The following is a 14,724-nucleotide window of genomic DNA, read 5'->3' on the forward strand; positions in this document are numbered from 1 at the left end:
CTGCAGCAGAATCTCTAGAGAAACGCTGGTAAATCTGTCTCAGAAATCCGAATCCAAATAGTGCGTTTTTCCTGCTCATTTCTGCGGAAACGCTGCGTTTTTTCTGCAGCGTTACCTGCGGATTTAGTATTTAACATTGGTTATAGCAAAGTATATGTGCACCTGTGGATTTCCAGTGGCTTTTACTGCGTTTCCGCAGAGTAAACGCTGTAAAAACCGCAACAACATAAATCTTTTGTGGATATTCTGCTCCCATTGAGGTCTATAGGCGAAACACACAGCATCTCCGCACAGAACACGCATCATAAATTGACATGCTGCTGAGTTCAAAAACGCACAGCAGAACACTTACGCACGACTTTTGTGCGTTATTTTTTCCGCAGTGTGGGCATGAGATTTTCTAAATCTCATTCACTTTGCTGCTTCTGTAAATGATGCGGAATCTCTGCACAGAACTCTGTTGCTGAGCTTCAGGCAGTGTAAGGGCCTGTTCACATCCGCGTTGGCTTTCCGTTCCGGGGTTCCGTCTAAGATTTCCGTCGGGTGAACCCCGCAGCGGAAAGTCAAACTGAAACCACAGCTTCCGTTTCCGTCACCATTGATATCACCATTCTGGCAGATTTCCGTTTTTCCGACGGAATTAATAGCGCAGTCTACTCCGCTATTCCGTCGTTAAAACGTAAACCTGACGGACTGTTGACGAACGAAAACCATTAGCAATGTTTCAGTCACCATTGATATCAATCGTGACTGAAGCGGAAGCTGTGGTTTCAGTTTGAAATTTCGTTGCGGGGTTCACCCGACGGAAACATCCGACGGAACCCCGGAACAGAAAGCCAACGCGGATGTGAACAGGCCCTTAACGCTACATGGGAACCCAGCCTAAGATTAAACTTAATTTTTTTCCGTGAGCAATGGAAAAAATGACCAGGAAAAAAACGATCTCTACCTCTTTGGGGCGTGTTTTTCACGGATTCAGATGCAGTTTCAGTGTAAAAAAAACTGATGGGGAGCAGGGCCTACTGCTTCATGCACGCAACCGTTGTGCCACTCAGGCCATTTTTAACGGCATCCGAGTGGCACCTGATAGTCTCCACGGACCCATTCACTTTAGAACATGTCCAATCTTTTCTTGGATCACTGACGGGACTCGGACAGCGCACACACGGTCGTGTGCATGAAGCATAAGGGTATGTTCACACGCTTAACAAAAAACGTCTGAAAATACAGAGCTGTTTTCAAGGGAAAACAGCTCCTGATTTTCAGCCGTTTTTTTTAATCAAACTAGCATTTCTCGCTGCGTTTTGTTTACCCCCGGTTTTGGAGCTATTTTTCTATAGTGTCCATGAAAAACGGCACCAAAAACAGCTCAAGAAGTGACACACACGTCTTTTTACGTTGCATTTTTTGAAAATTAGGTGTAAAAAAACGCCCCATTGGAATTCATCGGTGCTTCCGATTTGTCAGCTGTTTTGGGGGACTTTTACGGCCTGAGATACGGCTGAAAATAGTCCATGTGAACATACCCTCAGGCTGTCCTAAGATGACTGATGAGCCTGTGCATTTTAGGCGAAGTTTAAAATTCGCGCCGTGGCTTCCGTTCACAACCGATAAAGCCACAACGCTTTTCTAGTTCCACCATAGAATAGATACCACTGGTTCTTAGATAGACCCCGTTAAATTATAGTGTTAGCAGCGTGAACAGAGCCTTATATGCACAGGCTATAATGCAAAAGGGGAAATCTGCGGCAAATTTGTATGTACCACGTGGTATTTTCTATAGACTCGCTGCGGATTTGCTGAACTCACTCTAAGGCTCCATGCACACGACCGTGGCCGTAATTACGGGCACAGCCGGCTGTTTTTACGACCCGTGCTCCCATTATGAAGTAGAAGAGCACGGCCCGTAAAATGAAAAATAGGACAAGTCCTATTTTTTTCGTCCGGTTTCTACAGCACGGACACCCTCCCGTAGACATACGGAAAGGTGTCTGTTAGCCTAATTACGGGCCCATTCATTTCTATGGCTAAGGCCCCATGCACACGACAGTATTTTTCATCAGTAATTACTGACAGTAATTACGCACCCATTAGTTTCTATTGGCCACGGACACTTTTGTACATTTTTACTGATGGGTGTCCATGCTGAAAAAATTATAGAACCTGTCCTATTCTTGTCAGTAATTACGGCAAGGACTCTCCCATAGAAGTCTTTGGGAGCTTCCGTAAATATGGATGGCTGCTGATGTGCATACGTAAACTGTTTGTATTTACGGAAGCATTGCTAGGCAACATGTTGATGACATCATTTGCAACCTCCCTTTATTTTTTTTGTACGGATCCGTATATACGGATTGATGCCTACTCATCTGTATTTACGGACAGTATTTCGGGATAGATGAAATTACTGTCGTGTGCATGGGGCCTAAGGATTTTGGTACATTACATCATAAACTATTTAGATCCACTAGTAGATACTTTTTTTTTTTTGTCCCACTGTTTGCCTTTTAACTCACTTAGAAATGTAAACATAAAGCTGTTTTTCTTTTTCTTTTTTTTTTTAGGGATGCTATTGCAGAAATCAGAGCGATCTGTATAGAAGAGATTGGTGTCTGGATGAAAATGTACAGTGATGCCTTCTTAAATGACAGCTATTTAAAATATGTGGGCTGGACCATGCATGATAAGGCAAGTAAAAAAAATATATATAATTAAATTGTTTATGAAAACGTACCTGCAGAGCCCAGCCCTGCCAGAGAGGAGTCCGACATTTACGTAAGCTGCTGCTAGCTCCGCCTGGTCTCCACTGATTGACAGATGTCTCCCTATGCAAAGTGGAAAGAAGGTGAAGCTAGTGGCAGCTTATGTATACGCCGCTTAACTTAAGCAAATGAGTGACAGACTGCTGAAATCAACGTGACTTTTACTACATTATGCTGCCCCCAGTGAGGGCAGCGTTAGGCCAATGACAGGCTCCTTTTAAGGCTATAATGAGACATGTTGTGACTTTTTTATGGAAATAAGTCATGCTACAAAAAAGTATTATCGATTTTCATATTACTTTTATAGAGAAAACAGTAGCTGTTATTTCTTAAAATAACTCAGAACTTTTTCAAACGGTGATTTAAAAATAAAACGCTACTGATCTGCATGACTAAAGTTTTTCAAGTGACCTAGAGCATTCCTACAGTTTCCCAGTATAGCCCTAACCTAAAGATGTTGTTCCAACTCTAAACCATTCTGACCCAGATCAGCTGATTGCAGCTAGTCTGGCTGCTGAAACCCCCAGGGAATAGACAAAATAGTTAGGGGAAGCTACATGCAGGCTAACATTTCCTGCCCGCCCGGCCGTGGCTAGGCAATGGTTCCGTCACACACAGACGGCACACGGATGCCTTTCGTGTGCCTTCAGTTTTTTTGACGGCCCTATTAACTTGCATGGGCCTCACTGTAACGGAGTCTCGGACCAAAGTAGGACATGCTCTACTTTTGTCGGAATGGAGCAACGGAACCATCACAAAAAACGGAAGTGTGCATTGCCCCATTGAAATGAATGGGTCAGGGAGCTAACCATCAGAAAAACGGCTAGCACCCTGAAGGAAAAGACTGAAGTGGGCATGAAGCCTTACAACCCCGTCCATTCAAATAGTTGGATAACTATGAATAGCATGTGGATGTGCAAAGTCCACCAAGATAAAGCAGCTCTGAACGCCGGCCATGATGTGCATATACCCCATTAGGTCATATAGATAAGGGGTTGTCCAGTTGATCTTTTCCTACCTCATTTTTTTTCTATTCATTATTGTTAGTAAATATAGAGAATCGTATGTAAATATTTGTTCATTCAATCTGTTCACTCTGTTTCTAGCAAGGAGAGGTTCGTCTGAAATGCCTTACTGCTTTACAAGGTCTGTATTACAATAGAGAGCTGAATTCCAAATTGGAGCTATTCACAAGTCGTTTCAAGGTATTTGTTTTTTTCTTCTAATGAAAGTACATTTTTAAAACCTTCTGAAGCATCTTTTGTAGCCAACTGAGGAGTTTCTTTCTATTTTCAGGATAGAATTGTGTCAATGACTCTTGACAAGGAGTATGATGTGGCGGTTCAGGCAATAAAGCTCCTTACTCTGGTTTTACAGTAAGTAAAAATCGTCAGGTTTGGCTGACTTTGATCTTATGTCTTAGGCCAACTTTAGAGCATGTAAGCAATATATTTGAGAAACTGTTCATTTCCTTTTTCTTAGCGGAGGAACCGGTAAACTTCCCCTATGCAAAGCCATGCCCACCACCACTACCCTTAGTGTAAACGTTAAAGGGAATGTGTCCCGAAAACATTTTTTTTATGTTATTGCTTAAAGTATGTCATTAAAATAAATTTTATTTATTTGTGTTTTTGTGTTGTACTTTTTTCTTACTTTTACTTCTCTATGGGGGCTGCCATTTTTTTTTCATCTCTGTATGTGTCGATTAACGACACATACAGAGATGGAATACGGCACATACATCCCCATAGAGAATTCGAACGGGAGCCGTTCCATTCACTATAGCGTACGCCGTCTGTGTGGGAACGGCGCATGCGCCGCTCCCACACAGTCCAAAAGGAAGGTCTTCGGCAGAGCGACATCCGGCGCCATTTTCATGTGGACCGGCAGCCGCGGCTGGACAGTAAGATGACTACTTCCGGTCGCGGCTTCCGGCCATATGTTCAGACGCAAGGACTAAGAGCGGAGGCGGCGGCAGGAGCAGGTAAGTTATGTTTGTGTACGTGATGTGTGGGTATGTTCGTGTTATACTGTCTGATTACCACTGTATCTAATTCTCCTGTGTGCCGCCATTTTTTGAGCGAATGCACAGTGTAGGAGGTTTGAACATTCAACCCCCTCCTTTCTCCTGGCAATAGCCAGGATAAAGGAGTGGGGATTGTTTGAGGATGCTAGAGCGAGTGTGTCTTCTCCAATTTTGCAGCATAAAGCAATGAGGTTGCTTTACCACATTGCAATGCTGCAATTTTGGGAATTGCTCCCTCTAGTGACCAGTACATGGAAATGTTATAAATTAGAATCTAATTTACAATATTTCCTGACTTGTGAAAAAATTTAAAAAATTTGCACAATGTGTAATCATTTATATACTAACTGATTAACTAAAAAAAAATATATATATATTTTTCTAGCGACACATTCCCTTTAAAGACATTTTCAGATTTATTCCACAACGAAGCCAAACAAAGTAAAAATGTATGGTCTTTTAACATTTTAAGCAATTTAATACAAAATGAAGAATCCAGTATAACATAGCCCTGAGTATTTGTACATTTATTGAACTGTATTGTATAGCTATCTTGCCTAACATCATTAACTCTTTTATAACTGATGTAACTTAATTATATGTTACCCTTGTATGTCCCTTCCCTGCAGTACAGCCTCCTGTCTGATTTTGACAGGAGGCTTAAATTTTAGATTTAATTCTGCTACTCTTCCTCTCTGCTACTCTTTTAATTCCATGATGCCTCAGCACAGCATCCCATAAGCAGGTGCAGACCGTATCATCTTTGCCTTGAGGGAGGATGTGATTATCTTTCCCTCTGTATTTTCCTCAATGAACTAAGAGATTACATATGTCCTTTTCAGTAAAAAGGTTGCCTTTATTGGCTCCCAATGAGCATATGACTGCCAGGATGGTGGTACACAAACTTTACGGAGACCATTGTCACTGTAATTCGCTGGTTTCTGTTGGAACTGGGTCATCTCCTCCTGCTCATGAAAGCCAAATATAAAGATTATTTTGGGCCGAGGTTATGTTAGTAAAAGAAAAATAAACTAGAACGTATAGGCATAATCTTTAAAAGTACATTTATGGAGCAAATTTACTATTAAAAATTTGCCAGAACTCTGCCATACATTCTGTGTACCAAATTTATTAACAGTTTTGGACACCCTTTTGGCACTGTAACATAAGGGTTTGGTCTAGCAGAAAGGAGGCTCAATTTTTGCACAGAAAACATGGCTCCAACTAAGCCAACCAAGAGGTGGTGAAAGGAAGGAAGGAAGTTTCTAGCTAGATGCGCCAAATTTACCATACAGCATGCACCACTTAGGGGCAGATTTACGAATACGGTCTATGTGTATAAGAATTCTAAGAAAAAGTCCTATTGGTCACCAAAAATGTGGGTGGAAAAAAGCATCTAAAAATAATTGTACTAAACAGTCAACAACTGGCCCATAATACCCAAACCAGTTAAAATATACCTTTTTTTTGTTTGTTTCCTGTGCATCTAAATAATAAAAATAAAAAAAGCAAAAATAAATACTAAATGAAGCAGCTTTGCAAAGTCTTTATTGAACAGACTACAAACAAACCCTATGTAGTCTGATTCTGCAGTGATACAACTTTCCGTCTGTCCACTACTTCTTGATAACCCTCAAAATGTACCTTTGCAAGAAGTAGGGGAGAGATAGAAGGGAGTATCGCTTCAAGAGCAGACAAATTGTATGTTTTTAGTCTGTAAGCATGACACACTGGTCTTTATATGGTTGCTTTAATGCTCCACTTGCAATGCCTGGGAGCAATAAATAAAATTTTGTTTTAAAGGTGTACATGGCCTTCAAAGCAAAATATTTTCTTTTCCATTTTACAAACAAGGGTTTTTTAGTAATTTTGTAAGTAATGTGAACATATTTATTGAAGATGCTTTTATTCGTGACTATTTGTGATCAGTGTAAAACTGTATATTTTGCTTTGATGTTTTTCTCGTAGAAGTAGTGACGAGGTTCTAACTGCTGAAGACTGTGAAAATGTGTACCACTTGGTGTATTCTGCCCATCGGCCTGTTGCGGTTGCAGCTGGGGAGTTTCTTTATAAAAAGTAAGACAAGCAACTGACTTATGCTGTAAATTCTGTTCTTACGGTAAATGATAAGCGTGATTTCATTTGTTGGTTACTATCTCTATTTTGCCTTTAACTTGTATATAGTTTGTATGAATAGAAATTGTGACCTTTTAATCGTTTATAAAGCTGTTTTTATTTTTTAATAGACTGTTCAGCTGTAGAGACCCTGAAGATGATGGAATTTTGAAAAGAAGAGGAAGGCTTAGCCCAAATGCAAACCTCGTCAAGACTTTGGTCTTTTTCTTTTTGGAGAGCGAGGTATAAAAATATATAATATACATGTATTTAAAATTCTGCTTACGTACAATGAGTGGAAGCCTAAAAAAAAAAAAAAAAAACTATAGTCCACAGATTAGTCGAGTGTAATGCATTCATGGGCTAACTGAATTGACTTAACATGGGTCTAAATTGATTTAAATACCAGTGGTCATCCATACATCATGTAACCCCTAGTATTCATTTAACACTCTCCAGGTAGTAGCTTATGAAGGATGCCACTTACTCCTAAATAAATAAAAAACAACAACAACAACCTGGTGAGCGGGTACATAATAGCAGATGAAAGTAATGGGACAATAGGGGGGAGTACCTGATACTAGTAGAAAGCGGGCCTTAGGATCATTAAAAAAGTGCATGGAGTGAAAGGAATGGATCTCGTCATCCACATTCTGACCCCTCGATGTTTGGTAGAAGCACTATATATATAGGAAGGATTGGGGGAACAACTTATGAAATGCTGGAGAAGTGAACAGAGAGAAATGAGTCTCCTGGGGGAAAAAAACCAGCGTTAATTGATCATTAATACTAGAATGGTTTGTAATGTTTCAGTGGTGAATTGAAACTTTGTACATTTGAGTAACATTAGAATAAGTTTTAAAACCATAGTTGTTTAGAAATAGAAAAAGGGGGGGCACAAGGGAGGTAGACCACAAGTAACAAAAAAATAAAATTAACATGAATACAACAAAATTGTGTTAGGACCACAGTCAAAAGATTAAACAGTCTCATGAGACTGATGTTATGGGTGCAGATCCTCAAGAAAGCTAGTCTAACAAGTGTTGAAACAGAAAAGTACAAGTTGAAGGGTTAGTTCACACAGAGTTTTAATGCGGAAACCGTCAAATCAGGAAAAGAATATGCAGAAAATGTCTCAAACGCATGTATTTTAAAAAGCGCTTTACAAAAACGCTAGCATATTTTACCCGCTTTTGCCCGAACAGTTCATTCTGCCCAACGTAAATGCATGCACACACATGCTCCCTCAAGACTTACAGGCGTTAAGGCTTGGTTCACACGACTTATTTTTCAGACGTAATGGAGGCGTTTTACGCCTCTAATTACGTCTGAAAAACGGCTCCAATACGTCGGCAAAAGACGGCATGTAAAAAACTACAACCTCGTCAAAAGAAGTGCAGGACATTTCTTGGGACGTAATTGGAGCCGTTTTTCATTGACGCCAATGAAGAACCGCTCCAAATTACGTCTGTAAAAGATGCCCCGCAAAACGCGAGTACACGGAATTACGTCTGAAATTCAGGAGCTGTTTTCTCCTGAAAACAGCTCTGTAATTTCAGACGTAATTGCAGTTATCGTGTGCACATACCCTTAGACTTGCTACATACATACATACATACATACATACATACATACATACATACATACATACATACATACATACTTACTTACTTACTTACTTACTTAGTATGTACACACTTGAACACATACACTACACATACATATATTAACACAGACACACACACACACACACACACACACACACACACACACACACACACACACACACATTCTCACTACTACACACGCACACATACTCACTACTACATGCACACATACTCACCACATACAGTCAAAAAAAGTTCACTAGAAACAGACATGTACTCACAACACCAAGTAACACACATTCAGTACATACAAACACGTGAGCACTCGCTACTTAGATACACACACTCATTACGATCATACCTATGTACATACTGTGCATTTACATAGTTTTGCACGCATATTTTACAGTGACACACAGACATATGAGCCCATACCTATTTCCTAATGGGAAAGAGCACTCGAGGAAGAGATGAAGGGCTGCTTCTTTTTTTTTTCTTCCTTCTTTTTTTAGGCAACTACTGCTGACGGGCCAGCACTGGAGGGTTTTCTTTTCAAATCCAGCGGCATAATTTAAGCGGTGCCACTTAAAGGGTTTTTCCTTTAATCATTATTTATCACCTATCCACAGGATAGGTGATAAAGATCTGATCGGTGGGGGTCCGACTGCTGGATCCCCCACCCATCAAGAGAACGGGCTTACCTTGCCGTTCCCGGGAGCTTCGGAATAGAGCGGGTAGGGCACATGTTCAGCCACCGCTCTATTCATTTCTATAGGGCTGCCAAAGAGAGTTCTCGGCAGCCCTATAGAAGTGAATGGACCGGTGGTCAAGCATGTGTACTACCACTCCATTCCTATAAGGCTCCCAGGAACGACCAGGTAAGCCCTTTCTCGTGATGGCTGGGAGACCCAGAAGTCTGACCCCCACCGATCAGATATTTATCACCTATCTTGTGGATAGGTGATAAATATTGATTATGGGAAAACCCTTTTTAATTTTAAAGTAATGTTCTTTATCTGTTCTTTAATAGCAGCTGCCACTTCCGCCTCTACTGCCACTCTGCTAATCAATTGCTTATGGATGTGACTGTTCGCACCCAGGGGGAAGCAGAGGCAGCAGGTGTGCAGTAAATGCATACCTCTTTTTATACAGTATACAGAGCACAGGAAACCTAGGACAGTGGTATTATGTCACACACAGCCTCTGATTAGCTGTGATGTAGAATACTATTGCCCAGCGGTACCGAATGCTTGTGCTCTGTATAGTGTGTAAAAATAGTCAGTATTACTGCACAGTCGCTTCCATATGTAATTTGGTTGGCAGCAGGGCTCAAGAATCAAAATTATGGCACATTTAAAGGATGAATTAAATCTAACTCTATTATTCACCTCTCCCAAGGTAAATGTGACCTCAGGACTGAGCGATAACCTTATAGTAAAAGTAAACTGTCACATAGAAGAGAGATGAATGGAGACATAAGGTGGCTAACCAGCCCCACGTTTTCTGGAGCGAGCCTATTGATTTACCCAGAAATGTTGCAACCAGATGTGGGGGAACATATATTTCTGGGGATAAACTTATGTGGACAAACGACCAATCGAGGTCACCATATCATCTGCTCCTAAAAATAAAATACTGCTCATTAGTGTGAGACTGTAATGGAATTGTCAGGTGTGTATATATACCTATGTAATCTGTTCTAAGCATAGGATCTAGATATACTCCTATGATACAGACATATATCATATGGAAATCACTTAAGTAGAGAAAACAGGACATATATTCATTCCCACACGGAGTAATAAACTAGAAGAGCAATACTACCATGACAGTCCTGGTTAATACACTTAAGACTTCTCAGAAGCGTATCCAAAAAGAAAGCCAAAGAGGGCAGGAAACTGATGTGAAGAGTTAACATTTAATAAGTACAATGAAATAGTTAAATTTCGCTTACCAATCTGGTAAGTCTAGAGCGGTAGGATATTTACTCGTGATGTTAAAGGGGTTGTCCAGTCCCTAAAAATTGATGGCCTATCATCAGGATAGGCTATCAATAGCTGATGGGTCGGGGGCCGACTTCCAGGACCCCTGCCAATCAGCTACTTTGAATGGGGTGCAGCGCTGCTTCCCCTTCATTTCTACTTGCTCACTGAATACTTGATACACACATAGTGGTGATTCACAGGTATTGCAGCCTTCTTCTCCCATTTTCTCCAATGATCGAAGGCTGCAATACTGAGAAACGTTGAAGACTCACAGTGAGCAAGTACAAATGAAGGGAAAGCAGCGCTCCTACAAGCGCTGCACCCCATTCAAAACATCTGATCGGCAGGGGTCCCGAGAGTCGGACCCCGACCCATCAACTATTGATGGCCTATCCTGGGGATAGGCTATACATTTTTAGGGACTGGACAAGCTCTTTAAAGGTCCATCTCGGTAGATGAGGCCTTTCCATCGCTGAGGCCATTCTGGGTGGTCTGCCCCGTTTACATCATTATGGGGAGATAGATATTGTAGAATGTCGCGGAGGAGATGTTTGTTTTGAAGTTTGCAATTTCAATATGGCCAAGCCTTCTCCTTGTAGAGAAGAGTAGCCATGTTGGTGGTTATTCTACATGAATATTCGGCAAAGCAAAAATGCCAATCTGTAGTTGAAGGGATGTTGGCGTATAACCTGGAGGAGTGGGTGCAATTCCCTGTGCTTCTGTAAGGTAGAAGGTGCAAGATCTGCGTAAATCTGTATCTTGCTGTTTAATAACATTATTTTAACCATTTCCTTTCCGTATCCATAATCCTTTTTAATGGGATAAAAATGGGGCTTGATGATGATGTCCCTTTGTAAGGAACGTAGGGCCTGTAAGGCTCTGTGAGCTCGATCAATCTTCAAATGAGAATCGGGTATATTGTGAATTATGTTCTTGATCAAGGTACGTATCATATAAGGGACATCTTTGTGGTCTTCATGGTACCCCCTTGTATGAAAATTGTGTCTTCTGGACTGGTATTCCAGGTCCTCAATATGGGATTTGGCCAAATCCAACTGGTTTTAGAATTTGTCCAGTAATCCAGTATTTTGGTTAACCCGGGATACAGTGAAGTCCAGCTAGGATTCAATAATTTCAATTTGAGCCCCTATTTTTTGACAGCCCCAATTTGTGAATACACTGTCGCCATTTCAATCTTTAGGGCCTTAGAGATGCAGGAGAGGATATTCATCTGTACCTGAAGTAATGGCTCTTGTGAGGGAGAAAGGGATGTGGCTTAGCCGCTACCTGTGACCATTAGGAGTCCAACCTGGAATCTGCCATTTCCTTCGGTGGAGGGCTGGGCCCTTTGGAGCCAACTCATCTCGGTGGAGCAGTTGTGAGACCAGTGGAAGTCTGTCTGGAGGAGCTGCTTCAGCCTTGTGATGGTGGTGGCTTGTTTGGCACCAATGCAAGCATGTCAGCCACCGAACGTTGAGTAAAGCCTGGTTTCCCCTTTAGCCAACATTTTGTGGGCCAGATGTTTGGCCAGTTGTCATAAGTTTTCTGGCGAAGAACTGCTTTCATAGGTGGATATAGGCCGTTGTCCTGTCTTAAGGTGCAAAGCTAGGCAACAGTGTGTCCGCCATGTTAAGATATGCGAATGTTCCCTGCGCAAAGTATGCTTTAATCCGATTTTATGTACATCCGTTCTTTGTAGCTTCCTAACGAGTGATGACACATCATTTTAGGGGTGGTATCCCCCTTTCTCAAACACAGCATGTTTATTTCCCCAAAAAATTGTTTAGTTGGGTGAATAGAGAACTCTGCTTTTTGTTAATTTTGGTGACCTTTTCTTTTTATATATGTATGCAGCCTCTTTTTTCACTGTTAATTAACATCTATGTATATTTTTTTTTTGTAGTTGCATGAACATGCTGCCTATCTTGTAGACAGTATGTGGGACTGTGCCACTGAGTTGTTAAAAGATTGGGAATGTATGAATAGCTTGTTGTTGGATGATCCTCTGAATGGTGAGGAAGGTAAGTTCTCCATAATGGTGCTACGGTTTTCTTACTGTGTAGTTCACTTAAAGAGGCTTTGTCACCATATTATAAGTGGCCTATCTCCTACATAAGGAGATGGGCGCTATAATGTAGGTGACAGCAGTGCTTTCTATTTCGAAAAACGGTTTATTTTAAACCACTTTATGAGCAATTTTTAGCTTTATGCTAATGAGTTTCTTAATGCCCAAGTGGGCATGTTTTTACTTAAGACCAAGTGGGCGTACACTTCTCTTCATTCATTTACACTGCACTAGCGATATAGTTATATCGCTATGTGCAGCCACATACACAAACACGAAGATTACTGCAGTGTCCTGATAATGAATATACATCACTACCAGCCAGGACGTGATGTGTATTCAGAATCCTGACACTTCTGAATCTTTTCTGTGAGATTCCAGCAAGGCAAACGTAATCTTGTTTGAAATGACAGGTTACATTGTAATCTCGCGAGATTACGTTTGCCTTGCTGTAAATCTCACAGAGACGCTAGAGACGTGTCAGGATTCTGAATGCATATCACGTCCTGGCTGGTAGTGATGTATATTCATTATCAGGACACTACAGTAATGTTAGTGTTTGTGTATGTGGCTGCACCTAGCGATATAACTATATCGCTATGTGCTGTGTAAATGAATGGAGAGAAGTGTATGATGCTGATTGGTCAGCGTCATACACTCCTCTGTACAACGCCCACTTGGTCTAAAGTAAAAACACGCCCACTTGGGCATTAAGAAACTCATTAGCATAAAGCTAATAATCGTTCTTCGAAATAAAAAGCACTGCTGTCACCTACATTATAGCGCTGATATCCTTATATAGGAGATAGGGCACTTATAATGTGGTGACAGAGCCTCTTTAAAGGCTATGTCTATCTTTAGAGCAATACAAAAAAAATTGTCACAATGTGTCTTACTTTTAATCAACTTTGCAAAAAATCTTCATGAAAAATATCTTATCGTTTTGTCTCTACAACGCCTATGCTGATCTACATGTCTCCATGGTAACTGACTACAAACAAGCCCAACGTAGTCTAATCTTGCCGCTATTTTCTTTTCCAAAGGCCTCCTACAACTTGCTAACATACAGAAAAGCTTTTGCAAAGGTGTACATAGACTTTAACTCTATTGAATGACATTGAAGTAGGGCTGTGTGATTTTGCCTAAAAATAAAATCTACATTTTTTTTCAACCCTATCAGCGATTTTCAATTTGTATCTCGATGTTCTTATTACTGTCAAATAAACTGAAAAAAAATACCAAGAGATACTTTAATAAATTATTATAATTGTACGTAACTTCACAACTTTTAACCTCTGCAAATACATCAGAAATACAATTGGAAAAATGTATATCTAATTGATTATAACTTCTGTAAACCTGTTCCCCGGCAGGTTAACAGAAGTCTTAGCAGGATAATATGCAGTACCAGCCCCACGATGGTGCTTTAATGCTTTAAATAAATTACATAAGATCGGATAGCACCCCTCCTGTAGATAGCACGCCCCCTGTAGATCGCACCGCCCTTGTAGATACCACCCCCTACCCTGTTGATAGCGCGGTACCTCACACATTAACCCATTATGACTGAGAAACATAATGGGGTTAATTACTATTAATGTGAGGAACATGGTGGTTAAATTCATCATCACATCTCGCGCCTCACATCAAAAAAGGGACAAACTTTTTTTTTTATATTACTGTTGGCAAAGTATCCTTTTGGTATCAAAATCGCAATACTACACAAAGTATCGGTATCGAAGTCCAAATTCTGGTATCGTGACATCCCTAGTGTGTGTCCTATCTATCTATCTAATCTTAGAAAACCGCAGAGAAGTTTAAACTTTGCTTTTTGCTGGACACATACAATATGAGCTTTACTTTTTGCAGCGTTGTACTTAAAGTTTTAGTGCTCAGGAGTTTTGTACAACTTTTCAGGGCACAGTAAACCAGCCCCCCCCCCCCTGTTTTTGATTTTATGTCCTGTATGTAATAAGTTATTTAATGTAAATAAGCGTAAAAAAAAATTCTCCATTGCAGCACTAACAGACCGTCAGGAAAGCGCGCTAATTGAAATTATGCTCTGTACAATTCGCCAAGCTGCTGAATGCCACCCTCCTGTTGGCCGAGGAACTGGAAAAAGGGTAAAATATTACTTTCCAATACCAGTTTTTTTATAGACTGG

At 40.7% G+C, this 14,724-nt stretch overlaps 1 protein-coding gene across 1 annotated transcript in view; it reads left to right on the forward strand.

The window, feature by feature from the left end:
* STAG2 (STAG2 cohesin complex component) overlaps positions 1–14,724 on the forward strand; it is a 159,883-nt gene that overhangs the window by 86,514 nt on the left and 58,645 nt on the right. Inside the window, exons 11-17 of the mRNA XM_075835782.1 lie at positions 2,565–2,688; positions 3,869–3,967; positions 4,059–4,138; positions 6,757–6,864; positions 7,035–7,146; positions 12,399–12,516; positions 14,580–14,683. Of these exons, the coding sequence (XP_075691897.1) occupies positions 2,565–2,688; positions 3,869–3,967; positions 4,059–4,138; positions 6,757–6,864; positions 7,035–7,146; positions 12,399–12,516; positions 14,580–14,683 (745 nt within the window). The remainder of the gene's footprint in view (positions 1–2,564; positions 2,689–3,868; positions 3,968–4,058; positions 4,139–6,756; positions 6,865–7,034; positions 7,147–12,398; positions 12,517–14,579; positions 14,684–14,724) is intronic.

This window comes from Rhinoderma darwinii, chromosome 8, assembly GCF_050947455.1.
Source record: "Rhinoderma darwinii isolate aRhiDar2 chromosome 8, aRhiDar2.hap1, whole genome shotgun sequence".
NCBI lineage: Eukaryota > Metazoa > Chordata > Amphibia > Anura > Rhinodermatidae > Rhinoderma > Rhinoderma darwinii.